At 44.7% G+C, this 20,822-nt stretch overlaps 5 protein-coding genes across 8 annotated transcripts; 3 read left to right on the forward strand and 2 right to left on the reverse strand.

Annotated features, from left to right (window-relative positions):
• Window positions 1-56: 56 nt before the first annotated feature.
• LOC114862897 (CDGSH iron-sulfur domain-containing protein 3, mitochondrial-like) lies at window positions 57-1,985 on the forward strand. Its single transcript, XM_029163661.3, has 3 exons — window positions 57-272; window positions 628-741; window positions 1,543-1,985. The coding sequence occupies exons 1-3, from the start codon at window positions 195-197 to the stop codon at window positions 1,729-1,731; spliced, it is 381 nt and encodes a 126-aa protein (XP_029019494.1). The 5' UTR covers window positions 57-194; the 3' UTR covers window positions 1,732-1,985.
• Window positions 1,986-2,772: 787 nt separating this feature from the next.
• Window positions 2,773-4,139, forward strand: LOC114852406 (CDGSH iron-sulfur domain-containing protein 3, mitochondrial). Its single transcript, XM_029144771.3, has 3 exons — window positions 2,773-3,055; window positions 3,456-3,566; window positions 3,640-4,139. The coding sequence occupies exons 1-3, from the start codon at window positions 2,969-2,971 to the stop codon at window positions 3,823-3,825; spliced, it is 384 nt and encodes a 127-aa protein (XP_029000604.1). The 5' UTR covers window positions 2,773-2,968; the 3' UTR covers window positions 3,826-4,139.
• A 436-nt stretch (window positions 4,140-4,575) lies between these two features.
• LOC114852397 (polycomb group RING finger protein 2) lies at window positions 4,576-9,026 on the reverse strand. Its single transcript, XM_029144758.3, has 9 exons — window positions 8,639-9,026; window positions 7,900-8,027; window positions 7,610-7,706; window positions 7,464-7,519; window positions 7,250-7,379; window positions 7,014-7,053; window positions 6,782-6,880; window positions 5,919-5,999; window positions 4,576-5,707 (listed from the first exon to the last, which is right to left on the reverse strand). The coding sequence occupies exons 2-9, from the start codon at window positions 8,015-8,017 to the stop codon at window positions 5,333-5,335; spliced, it is 996 nt and encodes a 331-aa protein (XP_029000591.1). The 5' UTR covers window positions 8,018-8,027; window positions 8,639-9,026; the 3' UTR covers window positions 4,576-5,332.
• A 1,834-nt stretch (window positions 9,027-10,860) lies between these two features.
• Window positions 10,861-18,067, forward strand: LOC114852387 (phosphatidylinositol 5-phosphate 4-kinase type-2 beta). 4 transcript variants are annotated; one of them, XM_029144746.3, is made up of 12 exons: window positions 11,495-12,262; window positions 12,544-12,652; window positions 12,836-12,957; window positions 13,288-13,385; window positions 13,877-13,973; window positions 14,063-14,215; window positions 14,466-14,612; window positions 15,281-15,319; window positions 15,649-15,762; window positions 16,036-16,288; window positions 16,449-16,552; window positions 16,961-18,067. In XM_029144746.3, the coding sequence occupies exons 3-12, from the start codon at window positions 12,955-12,957 to the stop codon at window positions 17,039-17,041; spliced, it is 1,089 nt and encodes a 362-aa protein (XP_029000579.1). In that variant the 5' UTR covers window positions 11,495-12,262; window positions 12,544-12,652; window positions 12,836-12,954; the 3' UTR covers window positions 17,042-18,067. The 4 variants fall into 4 exon arrangements, with proteins under 4 accessions (XP_029000569.1, XP_029000579.1, XP_055363249.1 ...); XM_055507274.1 differs by having other exon boundaries at window positions 11,495-12,652; XM_029144736.3 differs by lacking the exons at window positions 11,495-12,262; window positions 12,544-12,652; window positions 12,836-12,957 and adding an exon at window positions 10,861-11,487.
• A 606-nt stretch (window positions 18,068-18,673) lies between these two features.
• psmb3 (proteasome 20S subunit beta 3) lies at window positions 18,674-20,795 on the reverse strand. The gene is made up of 6 exons (XM_029144790.2): window positions 20,640-20,795; window positions 19,626-19,810; window positions 19,359-19,466; window positions 19,097-19,274; window positions 18,927-19,021; window positions 18,674-18,850 (listed from the first exon to the last, which is right to left on the reverse strand). The coding sequence occupies exons 1-6, from the start codon at window positions 20,640-20,642 to the stop codon at window positions 18,802-18,804; spliced, it is 618 nt and encodes a 205-aa protein (XP_029000623.1). The 5' UTR covers window positions 20,643-20,795; the 3' UTR covers window positions 18,674-18,801.
• Window positions 20,796-20,822: the final 27 nt, after the last annotated feature.

Below are 20,822 nucleotides of genomic sequence, written 5' to 3' on the forward strand. Positions count from 1 at the left end.
CGGGTCTACGTGGGGGGGCGTGGTCCAGTGGGATGAGATGTTTACACTCCTCAGCCAATCAGCGTGAAGCGTGCACCAGCTGCCATATTGTAACTTGTGCTGCAGTCCGCCTGGCAAATTTTCAAGCTTAGCTGCTGTAGAAATCTGTGATATAGCAAGAAAACAACGTAGACCCGTTTAAACTTTGCTATACAATGAACACAGGCCTCTTCGTAGGCGCAGCGAGGAGAGCATGCGCGCAGACCTTCAGACGAACTCTGCCCAGTTTCACGGTGAGTCAATGACATCGGATTGAGACAAACTTAAATCTCTGTTTAACTGAGGTCCCTTTAGTGAAGTTGGCCTCATCCACCGCTTCCTCAGTGATCGGCGCTAGGTTAGGTTTCCGGTTAACGCGAGGACGAACGTGTAGCTGCTCTTTTCTTTCTGGTTTGGCACACCCTCATTCATTCACCTTTGGCACCAATGGGTTCGGTAAACAACTGCAGGCACAAGACAGGACACGCGAAGGCCTCACTTCATCTCAGGAAACGTGTTGCTTCTTCTCTTTTGTCTTCAGTTTGATCACAGTATTAAAAGCAGCTTTATTGTCACATATAAATGAAGTGTGTATAATGGTGTGTGTAGGTGCAGTACTGCCAGTCCACACAGCCTGTCCCTGCAGCCAGACTTCCTTATAGGATCAAGGTGTCCGCTGGGAAGCGCTACGCTTGGTGCGCCTGTGGACACAGCAAGAAGCAGGTGAGCAAGTGTGATGTGGTGTGCTCCGTCAAAACACGTGTTAAAGGTCGACTTATGTTGGGTAGAATATGTATTAAACTTCTACCACCTTCCATACATTAGGGTTTTTCTAGATTATAGAGCATTTAGGTTACATCATCTTCGCTACATAATTTTTAAATTAGTGAAGCATCATCTAACTCGACTAAAATCACAACCTCAAGAAACCAAACCTTCCATCCTTTATCGTAACTACATAATAACCACTATGTTATGTTCAATAGTAGGGATCAACCCACAGCTTGGTTGTTTTAATCACTGGTGGTTTGATCAATGACACGGTTCAGTTTAATAATGTTTGTTTTGAGTTGTATGCAGATCCTGTTGGGCTCTGAAAGGTCATCCTATAGCTTAGCACAATTTTACAGCTATTACTAGGGTTTGTATCAGGTTGGAGTACCACTACCATTCATCTGCTGGCACGTTTTGCTGTGCAGAGTCCAGCCTGAGGTATCTGGTTCTTTGCCCTTCTTGTCCTTAGTTTCCTGCTGTAGGTATTCAAGCAATACTTTACATGACATGAAAATGCATTCTCAGTTTAGATCTAATAAGAAGCACAATTTTATCAGTTTTAGCAAACAGGGGATCCGTGTAATATGTCCATAGGGTCAACCCGGCAGCTGCGTTTAATGTTTTATCATGCTGATAAGGTGGGTGTGTTACGCACATGCCACGTGCACGTTTAGGTTTGTACTTGTACTTGTTTGTACTCTTTTGTCATTCAAATCCTTCTGACATTCTGTGTGTTCCTCTCTCTCTCAGCCTTTCTGTGATGGAACTCACAGGTCTAAAGCACCAGGCATCTCTCCCGTGTTCTTCACACCTGAGAAAGACAAGGCTTTCATGTTGTGTGCCTGTAAGCAAACCAAAAACGCGCCGTACTGTGACGGCTCGCATTTTAAAGTCATCTTCCAGGATGTAGTAAAGTCAGTGAAAGGCATCTTCAAATGAACAGTTTTAAGATGCCTGTATTTTATGAAGATAATCGGGACGATTTAAGCCATTTAATGTATCGAAGCAAATAATTTGCCATTGATATTTAACATGCACATTCACGTGTTTGCCTTCTTTAGGAAACTGTCTAAATGTATTGCATTCATTTATCATCTTTGCTTGTTGGTGATATTGTATCTGTATAATACTTTTTATATGCCAGATGCAGTGTTTTTGTTATCTACATCATACAATAAAATGTATTGAAATAATTGTTGTGTCAGTAGCATTCACAAGGCTGTGACATCACCACCCTGGATACGTCCTACAATAGCAGAGTCATCAGAGGACGTCTGGATATGACAGGACTCTGAGTTGTACCTGAAGTCTGAGGTGTACAGGGTGAAGAGGAAGAGAGACAGGACTGTCCCTGTGGAGCTCCTGTGCTGCAGAGCACAATGTCAGACACACAGTTCTGCAGGTGGACGTACTGGGGCCGGTTGGTGAGGTAGTCCATCATTCATGAGATCAGGGCCGCTCCACCTGCATGTCCTTCAGTTTCTCTCCCAGCAGCACAGGGTGGATGGTGTTAAATGCACTGAAGAAATCAAAGAAAGTGATCCTCACTAAGCCGCCAGCGGCCAGGTGGTTGTTGGTGCGATGGAGCAGATGTATGATGGCGTCATCCACATCCATCATTGACCAGAGAGTTCTCTGGTCAATGATGTGATGTGAGGGGGGTCAGAGCCAGAGGTCTGTAGTCGATGAGGACTCTGGGACGTGGCATCTTCACTTGCACAATGCATGACTTTTTCCACCCAAGAGGAACTCTCTCCAGCTGCGGGCTCAGGTTGAAGATGTGTTGAAGGACACAACATAGCTGGGGAGCACAGACTTACTACTATATACTACTTCTCAACAATATTATATTTATTAGCTGGTTTAGTTTAATTTGTTTATTTAAATAAGTTTAATATTACTTGCCCTTTTCTTTTTGAAAAGAAAAAGGTTGAATCCAGCGATGGTTGATCGCTGCTCTGTGATTGGCTGAGCTGCTAACACGTGGCCGGAAAATATCGCCATGACTTATTTGTCCGGCTTCGCACTTTTCTTTCGGTAAAAACGGCTGATCGATCTCTGTTTGTGTCTATGACACAAAGTGTATACATAAACTGTATCTGTCTATGACACAAACAGAGATCATCCACCAAGAAGCGCGAATTAAGTAGCAGCAGCTACGTTAGCTTAATTAAACATGAGCACGTTAGTGGCCAAATCACAGCACCGATGGGTCGGGTTAGCTCTGAGGCGGCGCTGGGCGCCAGCTGCGCCTCCTCCGGCGGTAAGTCAACGTTTACTGCACGTCTTTACACCCTTTTCATGCTCATCGTTGGTAGATGTGAACCTGAATGTCAGTTGGATATTGTATGATATGTATGACCCGCACAATATGAATTAAGGTTTTGTTGCACCAGGTTGAAATTTAGCTTTTTATATCTATTTATTATTCGTTTGTGTTGAATTTCTACTGATTAAATGTGCATCTGCTGTGAAAAGAGTCTGTAAGAGTCCTAAAGGTGTATACGAAAATTACTGGTGAATGAGGGAGACTCAGCCTGTAGAAACAGTGTATAAAAGCCCAGCAAAGTAGGTGTAGAGGGGTGTTACACATGGGTAAAGTTTATTTTAGAGTTAGTGCATGTTGTACAAAGCTGTTACACAATGCTAACCTTTTGTTGCAGATCTCCACACTCCCTTCAGAACCGGTCGTTCCCTCTAAGCAGCCTTTCAAAGCTGAGCTGCAGGGTGGGAAACGTTACTCGTGGTGCACATGTGGACACAGTAAGAAACAGGTGAAGCCACCTGGAGCACGAGCTCCTGTGACGGACACAAAGAATATTCTCAGGGTTTTTTCTCTTCCCGCAGCCCTTCTGTGATGGTGCGCACAAATTCAAGGCCCGAGGCCTGTCGCCGCTACGGTTCCTCCCAGAGAAAGACGCCACCGTTTGGTTGTGTGGTTGCAAGTACACAAACAACCCACCGTACTGTGACGGCACGCACAAACAGGACTTTGTCGTGTCTGCTGCCTTGTATGAACCAACTGACTCTTAAACAGATATAAGAGTCATAGAAATGTGAACAATCCCACAGTATTTTGTGTTTGTGAAGGCTGGTTACTGTTACGTCGTATTCGGTAGTTGGAAATACTTGTTAGATAAATGAAGGTGTCAGAAGAAATATTTCTAAAGGATGGAATGTAACAGTTCTGAAAAATGAACTTTAAAGTAAAAACAATGTGTGAAGGTTAAAACACTGAAGCATGAATCGTGTATTTGTGCTGTGGTTAGGTTAAACAATGTTAAGTATATGATTCTGAGTTGTAAACAACTTGTCAACAGAGTACAATAAAAACTGTAATGACTGAAGTATATATAAATAGCAACAGCAGTAGTGATGACAGTAATGAGGGTCCAACTATGACCAGTAACAGCACACTGTTACAGTGGGGGCAAATATGCTGCCAGTGACTCCAGTCTGAGACTGGGACCACACAGACCCAAGTCCAGACCTCTAGGTTTGCTCCTGCATCAGCACAGCGAACTCTAAAACAACAGAAGCAGCCAGAACCTGCATGAGGGCCAATACACTGACGTGTCTGGTTTAAGAACACGGGGGCCTAATTATTGAATCCCACTTGTGAATCACAGAACATAAGGGCTTCAACAGCTGCACACGGAAGACTCCTCAGCAAAAGTGAGGACACAATATTTCTGGAAATGCTTTGAAAAGAATTATACCTTTTAAACATGCCAACTGTGTAGGTTAAAAAGGCGGATCATGAACAGGACAGTCATAAAAAACTAGTAAGCAAACATTTTATTGACCTAAAACATGCACATATGGCTGGTAAAAAGTATCATTGTTAAAGAAACAAAGGGAATGTTGAAATCGACGGAACTACAACAGACATGGCCAAATGTAGAAATCCTTTGAGTTCTGACGGACTGTGGTCCACTGACGACCCTGGTAGTGCTGAGAGATTCCTGTCTGAAAATACTTGTGATGTGACCACAACAAAGTGCTTCAGCGGCTTCAGGTAAAGCGCGTCACCTGGCGAGTGTTTGCGAATGGGACAGTTATAAAGCAGTTCTCAACATGACTGATCAAAGGCAACGTTAGCTTCTCTCTTTTTTCCTTTACATCCAAAGTTAGCAGCGATGTGTTGTACAACGCACTTGAGCATTATGTCGGAAGCCAAATCAATGAGGATGGAACTACGGAAATGAAATGGACCCACTGCATGTACAATACAAAACGATTACAATCTCGTATAAAAAGATAAGTTTATACATATGTATACAACACATGCTCACATTTGATACATACTGTACAGTTTGTATGTGTGCACTGTCCTAGTCTAACACACACAAACACACGCACGCACGCACACACGAGTGTCTATTTGGCTGCACGTCTCAGTCTCTCCAGCCGAGAGGCGATCGTGGTAATCGACCTCCCGTTCGTCTGGAAGGAGCGAAGCTGGAGCTCGTCGTCGCGCTCTGAGGGAAGAGTGAAGGGAGCAATTGGAACACTGTCCTCCCCGCGCTCCCCGCGCACGTTAGGTCGTCGGGGGCAACCCGCTTTTGTCGCCGCCCCTCGCCTCCTCCTTGCCGCTGCCGGCGCCGGTGCCGTTGACAGTCACCTTGCGAGCGTTGGCGAGCTGCTTGGGGGCGTGGCCGTGCCGTTGCGTGGGCGCGGCGGTGCCGTTGGAGCTTTGGGGGGCGGTGGGGAGGTTGTGGGCTGTGGGGCTGGACTGCGAGGAGGCCCGGGGCGGCTTGGCGGCAGCCGGACTGTGGACTTTGTCGCTGTGGGAGTCGCTCTCCGAGGTCGGGCTGGTGTTGACGCCGTCGGAGTGGCCCTGGGCAGCGGACTGGGACGGCCTCCGGCGCTTCCGGGTTGGTTTAACCAGGTACTGCAGAGGGATGGGTCCGGTCTGCAGAGGACACACGTTATATTGATCAGACAGTGGCTTCCTTATGGTCCAATAGACCCTTTTCATCCCATGTTGTTTCTTCAGTACAAAAGCAAATAACAAAGTAACTCAGCCAACTGGTCTCGGTTCAGATTTGAACAAAGCTAAAGCGTTTTGTTGATGAAGTGTACTGATGTGCTGCAGAAATGGGATTTTCAGAGCTGCCACTCACTCGTCTCCACTCGTAGAAGTAAGCGATGTCCATTAGTGTGTAGTAATCCTTCAAGGGCTCGTCCCCATACAGAACCTCCACCTGCGACACACACACCATAAAAAAAACAGCGTTACACACAGAAATCTGCAATTATCATCCTCCTACTGCATAGACATTAGAGCTAAAACCTCATCTGAACAGAGATGAAACCCGCGTCCTCATCATTTAAACAACAACCACCTGCTGGGAGGATGTGGTTAAAGGTCAGTGTGAGGGAGAGAGAGGACAGGATGTGATGTAAGGAGAGACCCGCTGGAAATAAAACTGGATTTAACTGGTAAAACTCATTTCTCCTCATGACAGGCTACTGCATCACCTGTTTGTGATTTGCAGTCACACACACTCTGGGGAGCTTATAAATATGTGTGGAGTGGTTGCGTCTGTGTTTCTATAGCTGAACTGAAACTTTCACCGTTAGTCTAAAGATGTACTTATGCAACATGAGGTTTTACTGTTACACATTTTGTACACTTATTACCACCACAAATATGTTAGAGGCCTTAAACAATGACCTACAACTACATACACCTGAGCTTTACACTTATTCAGTACAGTGAGTGAAAGGTCCCGTTTATTGCTGGAAACTCCATCAGTTATTATTAGTGTTCGTCTTGACATGTTTAATAATTATGCATCTTATTTCAATAGTGTTCCTGAACTGAGCACATGCTGAAAATTATCATACATATTAATAATGAGTCCACTGTGGTGCATTAGATTTATTTTTACTGGATGAATTATAAGGAGCCGAGCGTTTCTTCCCATCTTGCCTGAATCCTACAGAATGAGTAACGGTGCATGAGAGCGTTAGGCGTTTTTACCCGGTAGTTGTTGGGAATATCCATCTTGCTCCGGAGGAACTTTGCTAAGTGCATGACAGACATGGCCGCCGGGCACTGCAGGAAGCGTTTACCGTTGGCCTGAGAACAAAGAGGAGCACACGGGAGGAAACATAAATCCAGCGGGAATGCCCCAAAACCACATTCAATGTGAAGCTGCAGCTGACCCCAGGTCTGCGTCTGCGTCTGCGTCTGCACTGGGATCAGGTCTTACCTTGTCTCCTTCCAACCCCGCGTGTGGCCTCTCACTGTTTCTGCAGGAAAACAAGAAAGGATGAGTACATTTCACTGCGTGAGAGGAAGTCCTATTTATTTACATCCATCGTGAGGTCGACTTCATTGCTCAGGTATCGGGTAATTCAAGTCATTGTTCCACCCGCAGCACACAGAAACAGGCCCGATGCTGAGAAGTACCACAGTCTGTTGTAAAATAAGTATCAAGCGACTCACTTGTTCCTCTCATAGAACTGTATGGACAGACTGATGATTTCATCTTCCGCTATGTTGAACGTCTCCACCACTTCCCCGGGTTCCAGCACACGGTTCTCAGCGTAGAAGTCCCGTCTCCGCTTCATCTCATCTGAGTCCAGCAGAACAGACATTACACTTAAAACGCATAACGAGACCCTTAACATTATTATGCGTACGACACCAATGACCTAACCTTTAAATAACCCTGGAACAAGCTTATAAACAATATCCTGTAGAGTTTTGTCCGCTCTAGAAAAACACAAAGTTTCTATGATTAGAAAGGCTTATGCTGGGATGTTCAGACCTTTTACACTAGAATGTGGGGTCTTTCCTGCTCACCTGATGCTGAGCTGTGGACACGTCTTGTGAACTTGGACGTCACATCGGGGGCAGAACTTATTCGTCTCCAGGAACGTGACGATGCATGTTTTACAAACTGTGCAGAGACGAGAGATTCGGGTAAATGCTCCACAGAGCCACTGATGGACATGCGCCGCTCCAGTGGACTTCCCAGGAGCCTGACGCTTAAGGTGCAGGTCTCAGTGTTACACGTTTAGCTCTGCCTGACAAGCACCCATGCCCATGTCCACCACAGACACTGATGGGACGCGTTCATGTGAGGAACTTACAGGAGTGGAGGCACTCTACGATGGTGGTAGCATCTATTAGGTAGCCGGCGCACAGTGGACACGTGAGGTGTGGATTCAAATCTGTGATTTTGATCTGGTCGGGCTGCATTTTTTCCATGAGGACAGATCTGTGGAGGAAGCAGATGACACGAGAGCTTGGTTGGAGCAGATACGACAATGCTTGTGGAGACTGGGTTCTCTCCCGTATGGTCAGCGAGCTCCTCTCAGACAATGTCTGCAGCGCGTCCTTGGGACAGCGGCTTGTGGAAACCACAACAAAGAAAGCTGGTGGCCGCACGGAAAACGACTCTGGTGACACGCTGCAGCCGCAGGACTCGCGTGGAGAGCAGGAATCCTGCAGCCGAACGCAGCCGCTGTGGTGAGACACGACAGCCGACGAGTGAATGGCCCGTGCGTGGCCTCAGCTCGTGCATCAGCTCCGCTCCTCGACCGGCGGACCAACAAAGAAGCGCTACGCGTCTCCGGAGCGGCCGCGGCCGGGCGAGCGAGCGAGCGCCGCGTGCACGGGCGCATCCGGCGAAAACGGCAGCGGCGAAGGGGCTGCAGAGGCTCGCCAAATCACGGTGGTACACAAAGCAGCCATCTTAAATCCACTGACAGTGGATCAGGAGGCGTACAAGGGAGACTCAAAATGTGACACCGTGCACTCTGCGCGCCGCTCCGCGAACAGCGGCGCGATGTGCGGCATAAAGAACGATCACCGACGCGTCGGTCCTACCTGATCACACACAAAAGTGCCCCCTCTCCTCCCAGCGAGGATCCAGGTTAATTATTTGGACTTGGACAGATTTTGCAGCAGCGCCAGAAAATGGCTTTTTTCAGCCCCGTCAGAGGACAGCCCATTTTGGATCACGTGATATTATTTTGTCGCCTTGTTCACGGGGCGCAGGGGGGATCCGCGGAGTCTCCGCAGGCCCCTGCTCGCTTTCTGCACCTTCGCTCGTCCTGAGCGGGTCGCGCCGCGCATTCGCGTCTTTTATTCCACGTTCGTTTGACGGCTTGAATTAAAGACGCTGCGCGGCCGCCGGCGCCGCCACGCCCCCCGCTGTCCGAACCTGGCTGTCAGTGACTTGGTCTGCACTGCTCAGAGGCCTGCAGGCCTCAGGTCGGGCCGAGCTCGAGGCTGGCCCACGAACATGCGAGATGCGAAAGACATGGACTCGTTTTATTTAATTATTTCAAATGAAAAAAAGTCAAATGAAATACCTAAATAAACCCACGCATTCAAACTAGACGTTTGAAATAATATTAAAATAAATTATGAAAAATTTTAGAATTATTATGAAAAATATCTTATCTGCATTTTAATGTAATATGATTTGATATAATCTTTTTTTACTACGTGTGTGTCATGTGATGTGATACAAATAAATAGATATTGACTGCTTGTTTGGGAAAACTCCACCTGACAACCCCACACTTTGTGTTTTTTAAAATTTGTTCATATATCTCATTTTTTTTTGTCTGTGTCTCCTTTAGTCATACTTTTGACTATTCTAGCTCACAATCTCACATTCTCAGTTCATCTTAAGTTATGGGACAGGCAACTTGGCTTGTAGTCGGTTTTTGTCTTCCACCATTTACCCAAAAGCAATTATCATCTATATTAATATTTGTGATCATCATTGACCATTGTGATCATGTTTCACAGGGTTGAAGGCTCATTGGCTGATCGTATTGCAGGGATATTACAATGTGCAATGTAATAAAGGTATATCGGGAAATGTTTATTGAAACAATAAGATGTAACAAACATAGATCCCTTGGTTTTGAAAGATGAGGAATGAAATGTGTCATTTTGAATGGATTAACATCTAATAATGTTTTAAAGGAAAGGGAGCCTTCACTTCTTATGATGCAAATCTGACAGTCTGGTAAACATCCTTGTGTTTTACAGCCCCATGACCTGTGGTTGCACACAGTTATTTTCATTTTGTTTTCAAGCTACAAGTTTTTGTTCCGGTTTTTACCATTTTGTTGCACCTGACAATTCTACGTGCATTTAGGATTTAATTTTGTTTCATTAAGAATTTCAGCTGTAATAGTTACAACTTTAAAAAAGCATCTATTATCAATGTGGTGGCAATAGATGAAAACTGTCATCTATCGAGAAATCACAATTTTACATCTGTAAAATCTTTAACATGTGGCCAATACAGTAAAACATCAAGTACACCTCAGTGCCATCCTTTTGTCAAGCTTTGAGTGTTTTTACTCTATCTTGAACCAACCTCCTAGCTGCCGTTGCAGATACTAGTGTGGATAGAAGTGAGGTCCCTCAGCATCTAAATCAGCTAAGCTTCTATGTGGTCCAGAGTAACACAAATCGTCTTTAACTATAAGCTGTATCAGCCTAGTCTTGTGTGTAGAGAGGCAGCTGGCTCCATGTGGAGCCCCACAGCTGTGCCTCCCTTCATACAACCTATAGGAACCACAATTATCTAATATATGTGTTAGTACTATATAATGTGCGTGTAATACATGTTTGTCAAATCACTTGAAATATAATTAGTTATTATTAAAAAAAAATGTGATAAGCTGCAAAACACAAATTACTACAATACTACAAATTCGGTTAAGCTCAGAGTTTACAATAAGAACACCAGCATAAGAAATTATGAATGCAATATTAGAGGTTTGCTCAAAAATTATATTTTAATAATATTATACTCTTTTAAACCACGTAAAGACAAGTACTAGCTTCTTTTAAAGCTTACTAACCTTTGCTATATCCTGTAACACTTGTGGGTGCCAGGATTGAGTTAATTCCAAACTGAAATCGCGTACAGGTCTTCTGATTTCATATAATATGAGCTCAAACATTTCAGTGTGACCGTGCGTGGGCTTCACCCAGCGATTACGACAGGGGGCAGACCCTTCATGACCACCGGGTGCAGGTGGAGGACCCCTGTAGTGCCCGCCGTGGCCTATTGGGGGCGCTGTTCTCCCCCAAGTTTAGCGCGGACGCCATCTTGAGGAAACCCCGAACGCAGCGCTGGTTGCTGGTGACTGACAACAATCTGGGGCGCATCACGATGGGATTCCTCACGTTCAAGTGAAAGAGTACCACGCCGATTTGGCACCACAGACACCGAAAGCTACAAGAGCGGAGCTGCGCGGCGGGTGCTCTCGGCGTTTGAAGGCACGGGCCGCCCGGTAGCCTCGATGGCCGGCTAGCGCCTCCGTGGACTCCGCCGCGGCCTGCACGGGAGGAGGAAGGGTGGTGACGGCGCAGAATGCTCTGCCGCTGACTCCCAGCGAGACAGTTAGCCTGGCCCGAGACTCGCTGCGAGTTGGAGAGCGAGCACGATGCACCTATAGATCCCTTTTAAACTCTCTTAATTTAGCGATTTCTAGTTGCGTGCGGAGGCTCCGATCAACAGCGGGCGCCGTCTTGCGTACCCTAAATTCCCAGCCGGGGATATGTCATCCAACTGCACCAGCGCAGCGCCCGTCAGCGCTAGCAAAACCAAGACGAAAAAGAAGCATTTTATAGGACAAAAAGTGAAATTATTCCGTGCAAGTGAGCCCATTCTCAGCGTTTTAATGTGGGGTGTCAACCACACTGTAAGTACCCTTTTACATAACGCCGCCTCCGCTGCTGCTAGCGTGCAGTTTGTTTATGCTGCTGTTGTGATTTCGCTAGCTCGTTAGCCGGCTTCCCTCCGCTGTCGGGCCAGCCCTGGTGGCCCCAGTCTGTCCCAGTGGATGTTTGCCAAGCGGTTCGCAGAGCCAGCGACGTGCTGGACGCCGGCGAGCTGTTGCCGTGCACGCCGTAACGGCAGCACGCTGCCGCTGCGACGGGGCGAGCGCAACTTCAGCCTCGGCGTGACAGCCGCGCAGCGCACGTGCGCGTGAAGGACCGATGGGCGTTAAAAGCACACCGAAACAGTGTGTTGGGATGTATAAAGGGTAGCGTTTGGGAGTCAAGTCGTGCGCCGCTGCTCTGGTGCAGGCGCGGAGGAGGAGGGGTGTGACGGGCGGCCGGAGCAGCGGGTTACACGGTCCTCAGCTCCGCAGCCGCACAGCTTCGTGCCTTTTGTTCCCATCGATCTGATGCGAGCTTACACCTGCGCGTCCTTTACTCAGTTCGTGCAGCTTCGTCCCATCGCAGCGTTTGTTCATAAGCAGAGGAGTCAAATCTATCACATTCGCGTCTGGCAGAGGCCGCCGGTGGTTGTGAGAAGCTCCGTGAGCGGAGCGGTTTTACACCCAGTGGAGGATGGAGTGGGCTGGAGGCAGCGGTGGGGTCCTGCCTGGTGTGTTGGACGTCCGCTCCTGCACAGTTGGAGTGATGTAGGAAAAGCAGCTTGCCAGGTGTGACAGAGGAGCACGTAGAGAGGTGACACTTCATTGATCTGCTGTGAATGGGAACACGCACGCACGCACGCACACGTGAATTCCATAGGCTGTAAAATGAAACAACACCACCATTAAAGCTGGGGAATCAGTGCAACTGCTAATGATATGACTATTACTGCAGCATTCCCAGCGTTCAGTGGGTGAACTTTGGCAGTGGGTGTGTGGGTGCAGCACACTGGCCCTGTGGTTTGAGGTGTTGGTGGGAGGCAGATTCAAGACATCAAACATTGCTTTTATCAAAGCTCTCTCTTCTCTTTCCAGCCAGAAGTTGTATGTATTTTTAATAAGCAGCCTAGCTGGGAACTGAAGGAATTCACATCTACAAGGTGTCTGTCACTTGATGTTAAGGCGATGAACCAGAGTCTCTGAGGTAGAAGCTTCTTCTTAATGTGCCGTCAGCCAATAAAGTTGTGCTTTATTGCTTAGAGTGAAAGTTATAAGACAGTCTTGTTTGTTATTTTGCTTCTCTTTTAATGCTCCCATGTCACAAATAGTTCAGTCTTCAACCTTTCCCCTGTTTCTCTTGAATCACTGTTTACTTGACAATCTGCAGGGAGGTGTGCATTCATGCAAGCGTTTACCCCAGAGTGTGTTAGATCAGATTGGACCTGGAGGACCTGGCAGCAGCATTAAAGTGAAGGATGTTCTGACTTCCCTGTGGTCCCACACATAATGGTTGGTGCACTCGCAAAGACTTAGGGTAGTGTGTAAGGACTGACTGGACAGACTGAGGTGTGTTACAGGTAGTTGCAGCCCTGTTGTTTGCAGTGAAAGTATTTATGCTTTTTTCATGAACTTTTAAAAAAGTCTTGATATGTGCTACTGGAACTGCACAACAGTTGAGTACTTTGTGTAGGTGTCTGTTTTAAGCACACTTTCAATCATGCCTTTATTGAAATTGCTAACGCTGTTGCTTTAACTCTATGTTTTTGTCTGGGAATGGTATGATTAATGAATGTGAATGTTTCTGATCTCTGGCTCTAATTTTCTTTTCGTTTTCTGCAGATTAATGAGTTAAGTAATGTGCCTGTTCCAGTTATGCTGATGCCAGATGACTTTAAAGCCTACAGTAAGATCAAAGTGGACAACCACCTATTTAACAAGTAGGTTCCTCCACAGCACATACACCGTTAGCACAGACTGCATAAGTCAAGGTGGAAACCGAGAGGTCACACCACGACTTAAAAAATGTCCTGTTGTATGTGGATGAGTTTCATTCTGTGGACGTTAACTGTGACTTTGGGTTTTAAACCTTAAAATACTGTTAGGTCGCTGTTACTTGTTGTTTTCATTTTATGACTTAAGATACAAATTAGAAACATGTGTTTAATACTTCCAAGAATAAAGGAAGAACAAAAACAGTCGTCATAAACCAGGATCATGTAGATTTCTTCATGGTTGTCAATACAAATCGCATTTTCACTCACTAAAAATGCAGCACATTCGCAATTAGAACACTGTTTTCAGACAAGTGGCAGAGAGCAGTTTGCCAACAGGCTTTGATGTATGTTGGTAACCTTCCTCATTTTGGTCTGTAAATTTCTCAGGTTGTTGATGTTGTACTGACTGTGTGACTCTGTATGTCCCCTGTCAGAGAAAACCTGCCTAGTCGCTTTAAGTTCAAAGAGTACTGTCCCATGGTGTTCAGAAACCTGAGGGAGAGGTTCTGCATCGATGACCAGGACTACCAGGTACGTCACAGATACTAAAAAGTGTGTGTGTGTGTGTGGGGGGGGGGGTCCTCAATGCAAGAATGTTCATGGTGTGTTTTCTTTGGCAGAACTCTCTGACGAGGAGCGCCCCACTCAACAGTGACTCCCAGGGTCGCTTCGGCAACCGCTTCCTGTCCAGCTATGACCACCGCTTCGTAATCAAAACTGTGTCCAGTGAGGACATTGCTGAGATGCACAACATCCTGAAGAAGTATCACCAGGTGATGGACGCTCCTCTACTGCCTCTGTCAAAACCGGACAGATACTGCTTTCCACTCTGCCTTTTCTTGCTGCTGTTATAGTACTTGTTCTTTACTGAGATGTAGTTGAGAAATCATTTTGTGAAAACAATTCAAAATGCAGCAATGAACAGTCAAAACAAAGGCATGTAGCAGTGCTGTGTAATGAGCTTTCCTACTGTATATTCGATTCCTCACTCCCACTCTTCCTGTTCCACTCTGCTGCCTACAGTTTATAGTGGAGTGTCATGGCAACACGCTGCTCCCTCAGTTCCTGGGCATGTACAGGCTAACGGTGGACGGGGTGGAGACGTACATGGTGGTGACGCGGAATGTATTCAGCCATCGCCTCACTGTTCACCGCAAATATGACCTGAAGGTAGGATGTTTGTACGTGTGTGATGCCACCTATTAGAATAGAATTAAGACAAATGCTGTCAATTCCTTTTGTTCTGTACATACACTGTCCTCAAACAGATCTTTGTTTCTTTTACTAGTATTTAAAAAAAACTGGTTGGCTAATTAATCAGGTTTTGTCAGTTTGCAACCTTATTTTTTTTAAATAAATCATTCAATCCCTTTTAAAATCATAAAGACCTGATTTTGGGAACTGTTACATGCGTGTGTACAAACCATAATACACGCTGTTAAGGAAGCTTAAAGCACATTTCTGTTAGTGTGATGATTTTAGTAGTGAGCAGTAGCTCATTTCTCTAGATCACTGGTGTCTGGTTGTCTCAGACACCAGTCCCTCTCTGCACACAATTGTCACATTATGACAATTTCTTATACTTATATCTGAAGAAACAAAAGAATTGGAGTGGTGGATGTTCTAAAACCCACAAAAAAGTTACTTGTATAACTACTAACCTGACTCCAGGGTTTGTCCTACAAACCATTCTACCGTTGTGGACACATTGCCTGTTTTTGCCTCCTGCAAAATATTCTCTGGAGAAAACAATACTGACAGTTTTAGAAAAAAGGCACCTTGATATGCTAATGCCTGTGATGCATCTTATTTTTATTCTCCTTTCCCCTGGTTTGTAGGGTTCTACAGTCTCAAGGGAAGCCAGCGACAAGGAGAAGGTGCGTTTTATTTTGGTGCTGTGACAGACAGTGACACGATGGGACAAAAATAAACGCACCCGAGAAGCAAACGTGTCAAATGATACCTGTATTAAGATGTTTATACGGTAGCAGATCTATAACTGGGCACCGCTCTGATGCTGTCAGCGTGCAGGTGTCTGCTTCTTGAGTTATTGCATGTTAAAAGGGCCACTGATTTAGCTTTTATCCCTGTGGGCGGCTCTTGATGCAACAATTATATATTCAGGATTTAAAAAGCAAGAGTAATATTTGGCATTGGGTAAAATTGCTTATGATGTTAAAAAACGCACCCATTCCCTCTGTTTTAGGCTAAAGAACTTCCCACTTTTAAAGATAATGACTTCCTGAATGAAGGACACAAGCTGCAGATAGGCGACGACAACAAGAAATACTTTTTGGAGAAGCTAAAACGGGATGTAGAGGTAAGTGTAGAAGTGTGGCATTCACAGCACACTAAAGATTATTAAACCTGTTTAAAGACAATTGGTTTTAATTTTATTTACTTAAAGACTTCATCTATTCGCATATTGCCAACTTTTACTTAGTTTTATTGACAGTGAGCTTTACTGGACGTATGATTTTGTAGTATTATATAATTTCATTATTATGACTAATTATGATGATCAAAATCCAGATGATGATGAATTCATGACCTGAAGGGGAACAGCTGCTGAACAGTGTCTTTCTTGTGTCAGTTCCTAGCCACCCTGAAGATCATGGACTACAGTCTCCTGGTGGGCATCCACGACGTAGAGCGGGCGGAGCAGGAGGAGATGGACGTGGAGGGCGTGGGCGAGGAGGAGGAGTACGAGAACGACGGCGGTGCCCTCACCGGCTCCTTTGGGACGCCTCCCGACAGCCCTGGAAACCCACTCAACTGTGGAGGATTTTTTGGCCCCGGGGAGTTTGACCCCTCTGTGGACGTTTACGCAATCAAAAGCCACGAGAGTGAGCCCCATTTCTGACAATCCATCTGCCATCGAATGCAGCGTCGGCCTTATGTTCATCACAAAGGGCTGATGAGACGACAGCTTGTCCAGCTTGTGTTAAATGCACGCCCCGCACAAAAGCAGTAGAAATGCATGTCACACGGTTTTCCTTGTTCCAGGTGCTGTGAAGAAGGAGGTGTACTTCATGGCTATCATCGACATCCTGACGCACTATGACGCTAAGAAAAAAGCTGCACATGCTGCCAAAACTGTGAAACATGGGGTGAGTGTCAACACACGGGTTGGTGGAACTCTGTTAGTGCCTGCACCCTCATCATCAGCCAGTGTGTGTTCTCTCAGCCTCCCAGCAGGCAAACTACCCATCAGCAGTCTGGATACATCCAATTAGCTTTAACAACCACTGTGTGTGTTTTCTGTCTGTCTCGCAAGGTTGTGTGTCCTCTGGGGACACGACAACACACTGGAGGTTACTGAGATAACTAGCCAGCTGCTGAATCAGCATAGTGTTGCTTATTCTGATGCTCCAGTTAACTGAACACAACTGAAAACCTGGGAACGGGTCATTGGCTCAAATCAAATTGTAAACTGAACTAAAAACCAAGTAGTCTGTGGAACACAAAATGCTGAGGAGCAAGGCTCAATTTGTCTAAATGATTTTCTTGTTTGTCAGGCGGGAGCTGAAATCTCGACGGTGAACCCGGAGCAGTACTCTAAAAGATTCTACGAGTTCATGTCCAACATTTTATCATAGACTCCTCCGTCTCCTCAGTCCAGCCCCACGCACTTATTTCTCCTTCTCCCCACCTCAGTGTAGATCCATGCTCCCACCTCCCTCTCCACCTTCTTACCTACCAGCATCCTCCCACAGCCAGGACAAGTCTGGCAGGAAAAGATGCACCGAGCCTGTTACAGTGTCCCACCACACCGCCTCCACCTCTACCTTCCCGGCTTTCATTTGCTGCATTGAAAACTCAATTTGGAATGACATCCTGATAATCTCCCTGTCGTCGTCGTCGTCGTGTTTTGCTTTTTTTGTTTGTCTCTGCTTCTCCAACTCAGCCACGTTGTTAATCCTCACGCCAGCACAAAACTGTCTCACTAATGCCTTGAACGAATGTGTCGGCTTCAGCAGATAACAGTTCATTCGTACGGTCTGTTCAGTTTCTGTCCATGTTGCTGTCGTTCTTATTATCTCAGTTTGACACAGGACACACACAAATGCATCACACAGATGTGAGCAATTTGCACAGATGCAGAATGGTAAGATTGCATGACAAACTCTACAACAGCAGCCATCAGGCGCCCTCCTCTGTAACAATACAAAGTACTGCTAACCAATTGGAATGACGAAACAAACCCAATAATATGTAACAAATGCAATATCAAAAATGCATGGCTGATGTGTACATGAGACTCCAGTACCAGTACGTTGAAGCGTCACACCACTGCAACTTAGCATCTGAGTGTTAAAGCTAGAAACCACAAAACAAACAAAAAAAATTGGTGTTTGAATGTTACGTTGTCATATTGTTTTTGAAACTTCAGCTGTGAGCTTGGTGGAGGTCATTCAGAGGGGAAAAAATTCATACAAAGCGGAATTCTGCAGCAAAGCAGCAAATACTTGTTTTATTACCGTAAGGCTCATTTTTATATCTTGTTTACATTAATGTAGCAATTTTGTGTTTGTATACAGTATTGTTTTGTTACCAACCGACATTAGAGAAAAAGGTTACTTGAAAATGATTCATTGCATATTAAAAGGGAGTTTTATCTTGTTTTTGCTGTTTGTCTTAATTTACTGCGTTTCCATGTCAAGCGTTGCATCTGCCACTACATGAATCTGTTAATTAGTTGGCATTTTAAACAAATATGGATTAACTTGAATAACTAGTGTTATAATTCTGTCTAAAATAGTGGATTAGTAGTGGAAGTGGTACATTATAAAGTAATACTTCAACTAGTAGTGTTTAAGTTAATAATTGAGTGTTATTGTACTGACCAAGTACCGGCTACATTTGTTTTACTTTCCTTAAAAAAAATCTATTAAACATCTTTCCAGATATGAAATTTTTAGTGGTTAGTAGTAGTACTAGGTAAGCTACTGGAAACTCCTACATAATAGACAACTATGTGGTTGGTTAAATACAATACACATTAAATTAAATACTCTGACAAGCATTAATAGGATACTTTACAAAGTATTACAGTAAAAGTTACTAATTCTGTCACACTGGCCTGTGTGAATTAAAAACATTAGATTGGTCCAATACAAGCTGGTCCATTTGTGTGATTACAAAATGTATAAGGATAATGTTTAATGTAAATATATTTAATCATACTAAAAGAAATTCAAAAACTGCTGACAAAGAAGGACATGCATGAGTGAAGTTCATAGTTTAATCCTATGTTCATTTATTGAACAACAGTAATAAGAAAAAACATTACAAGCATTGATTATTATTGTTTTTTTTTTACAAAATATCGGCGCTGCTGCCATGAGGGAACACTAGTCTAGTCCATCCTGGCCTTCAGAGTTCGTGTGGTGATCTTGTCTTTCTCACTGACGGAAATAAAACAATTGTGAGTAACTGCAAACATTCCACCTACATTCATGCTGTGCTTATCATTCAACTTACATGACATGTACAACAACTCCCATGCCAGAAACAGCATCCCTGTCGACTGCATTCAGCATTGCCTGGGAGATGGTCTCAAACAGGTCCTCGGGTTCCTGCACAAATACACATATTGAATACATTGGTGCAATTTCAACCTAGAAAGCATTTGGCCCTTCTGCTGCACTCACCATGTCCGGCTCCCACAGGGATTCACACATGCCATACATCTGCTCTGAGCAGGTGCCACTCACAACAAAGTCTTCGGTCATCATAGGACAGCCAATCAAATCCAGGGAGCAGATGAATGGCTCAAACGTTTTGGGATCTAATCCGGCAATGACAGGCTCGATGTAGTATGGCCCAAACCTAATGACAGGTTTACTCAGATTATCCTTCTCCTTCATCTCCATCCAAACGTGAACAGCTCGAAATTAAAGTTATGGCACTCACCTCCTTTCATACAGCAAGTTGGAAACCATGCTCATGAAGGTCTTGGGCTTGATCTGCCGGCCCTCCTTCAGTTCATACAGGTTGAGTCTAAATTTAAGTCTCTGAGATCTACGTACAAGGGAGAGACAAAGTGAGTGAGACAGAATTAATATTAGATTCAAATTAATGTTTAAAAAAATCAAAGTTAGGCCAATATTTTTCACAGAAAGGAGACGAACAAACAGTTTTGCCAGTCTGAGAGACAAATAAATGCAATTATCCACTTACACTGTCTGAACATCAGTCGCCAGCCCAGCCAGCCCGATGTACAGCCTGTCTCCCATGGGGAAGATCTTCTGGAAATCTGTAGTGACCATCTGGGCCTGAATGCCGAACCGCCGGTCAGCTGCTATAGCCACACAGTTCTTCCCTCTCATGGCCATGACGGCCCCTCCGTTATAAGACATAATAGACTGGACAAGGACAGGAAGGATAAAGAAGTATGTCAGTCAGTACTGATTCAAATAGAAGAAAAAGCTTTGTGAGGGGACAGAAACATACCTGCAACATTTACAATTCATTAATAGTTAGTTATTCTAAGCAAAAAACAATAAAACATAAGTGTGATCACCATTTTATGTACAGTTTATGAACTGTATTAATTAGCAAACTGTCGTCGGTTTAATATAATTGCACTGATCAGCGTGAGTTGAAGTCATAACAGCAAACTCAAGTCAAACACAGTGTTAAATACAACATTCTGTATAAATTAGGCGTTTCAAATCCGGAATCATTTTTATTTAAAATGCCATTAAACATCAGCGAACGCTGTCACGTTATTTATCTGTAGCCTCCATGAAACTGTCCGACAGTATGCTGTTTGTAAGGGTTGCTAAGGAAAGTGGCTTGATTAACTACTAGTAGTTCAAGCTTTAGCAGAGCGTGACAGTGTTTTACACTGAGAAGTTGCAATTCACGTTAACTTCAGTAACTGGAACAAAACGACCCAAAACTGAAGAAGCACATACGCCTGCAAAGTGCAGCAGCAGCTTAGTTACGCCGAAATAAGCCAAATGAAACTATGTGTACAACTACATTATATCTGTAGGAACACCCAACCAACGAAAATGAAAATTATACGGCTTTATATACATTCTATACGACTCACATCATTGAGCATGCTAAAGGTTAGCTCAACGTTAGCTTAGACAAGCTTCAGTGGATTTTAGTGTTGTTGATTATTCTTAAATCATTTAGGTCCTAAATAATAAACACACGTAACCTTATCTTTTCTTATCTTACCATTGTGAAGTAGTAGTATTAGGTACCAGCACTTCCAAACTCTTCTCAGCTACGTTTAATAGCTACTAGCTTACTGGAGTGACTACACGATTTAGAAACACATGAATCACTCAAGCTTTTTTGTTACGTCACCGCTTGACTGACGGTGATTTGCTAGTGGAAAGCACGTCAGTCCAAGACGTT

The sequence above is a fragment of the Betta splendens genome, chromosome 1 (genome assembly GCF_900634795.4).
Source record: "Betta splendens chromosome 1, fBetSpl5.4, whole genome shotgun sequence".
In the NCBI taxonomy this organism is placed as follows: domain Eukaryota; kingdom Metazoa; phylum Chordata; class Actinopteri; order Anabantiformes; family Osphronemidae; genus Betta; species Betta splendens.

Coding starts and splice junctions, on each gene's coding strand:
- LOC114862897 (XM_029163661.3), top strand. CDS start 195: ATGAACACAGGCCTCTTCGTAGGCGCAGCGAGGAGAGCATGCGCGCAG. Junction 273..627: donor GAACTCTGCCCAGTTTCACG/GTGAGTCAATGA, acceptor TGGTGTGTGTAG/GTGCAGTACTGCCAGTCCAC. Junction 742..1,542: donor GTGGACACAGCAAGAAGCAG/GTGAGCAAGTGT, acceptor TCTCTCTCTCAG/CCTTTCTGTGATGGAACTCA.
- LOC114852406 (XM_029144771.3), top strand. CDS start 2,969: ATGAGCACGTTAGTGGCCAAATCACAGCACCGATGGGTCGGGTTAGCT. Junction 3,056..3,455: donor CAGCTGCGCCTCCTCCGGCG/GTAAGTCAACGT, acceptor CTTTTGTTGCAG/ATCTCCACACTCCCTTCAGA. Junction 3,567..3,639: donor GTGGACACAGTAAGAAACAG/GTGAAGCCACCT, acceptor CTCTTCCCGCAG/CCCTTCTGTGATGGTGCGCA.
- LOC114852397 (XM_029144758.3), bottom strand. CDS start 8,017: ATGGAAAAAATGCAGCCCGACCAGATCAAAATCACAGATTTGAATCCA. Junction 7,520..7,609: donor TGTCCACAGCTCAGCATCAG/GTGAGCAGGAAA, acceptor GTGTTTTTCTAG/AGCGGACAAAACTCTACAGG. Junction 7,054..7,249: donor CAGTTCTATGAGAGGAACAA/GTGAGTCGCTTG, acceptor GTTTTCCTGCAG/AAACAGTGAGAGGCCACACG.
- LOC114852387 (XM_029144736.3), top strand. CDS start 11,344: ATGTCATCCAACTGCACCAGCGCAGCGCCCGTCAGCGCTAGCAAAACC. Junction 13,386..13,876: donor GACAACCACCTATTTAACAA/GTAGGTTCCTCC, acceptor GTCCCCTGTCAG/AGAAAACCTGCCTAGTCGCT. Junction 16,289..16,448: donor CGCAATCAAAAGCCACGAGA/GTGAGCCCCATT, acceptor TCCTTGTTCCAG/GTGCTGTGAAGAAGGAGGTG.
- psmb3 (XM_029144790.2), bottom strand. Junction 19,022..19,096: donor CCCTGTGGGAGCCGGACATG/GTGAGTGCAGCA, acceptor GTATTTGTGCAG/GAACCCGAGGACCTGTTTGA. Junction 18,851..18,926: donor GGAGTTGTTGTACATGTCAT/GTAAGTTGAATG, acceptor TATTTCCGTCAG/TGAGAAAGACAAGATCACCA.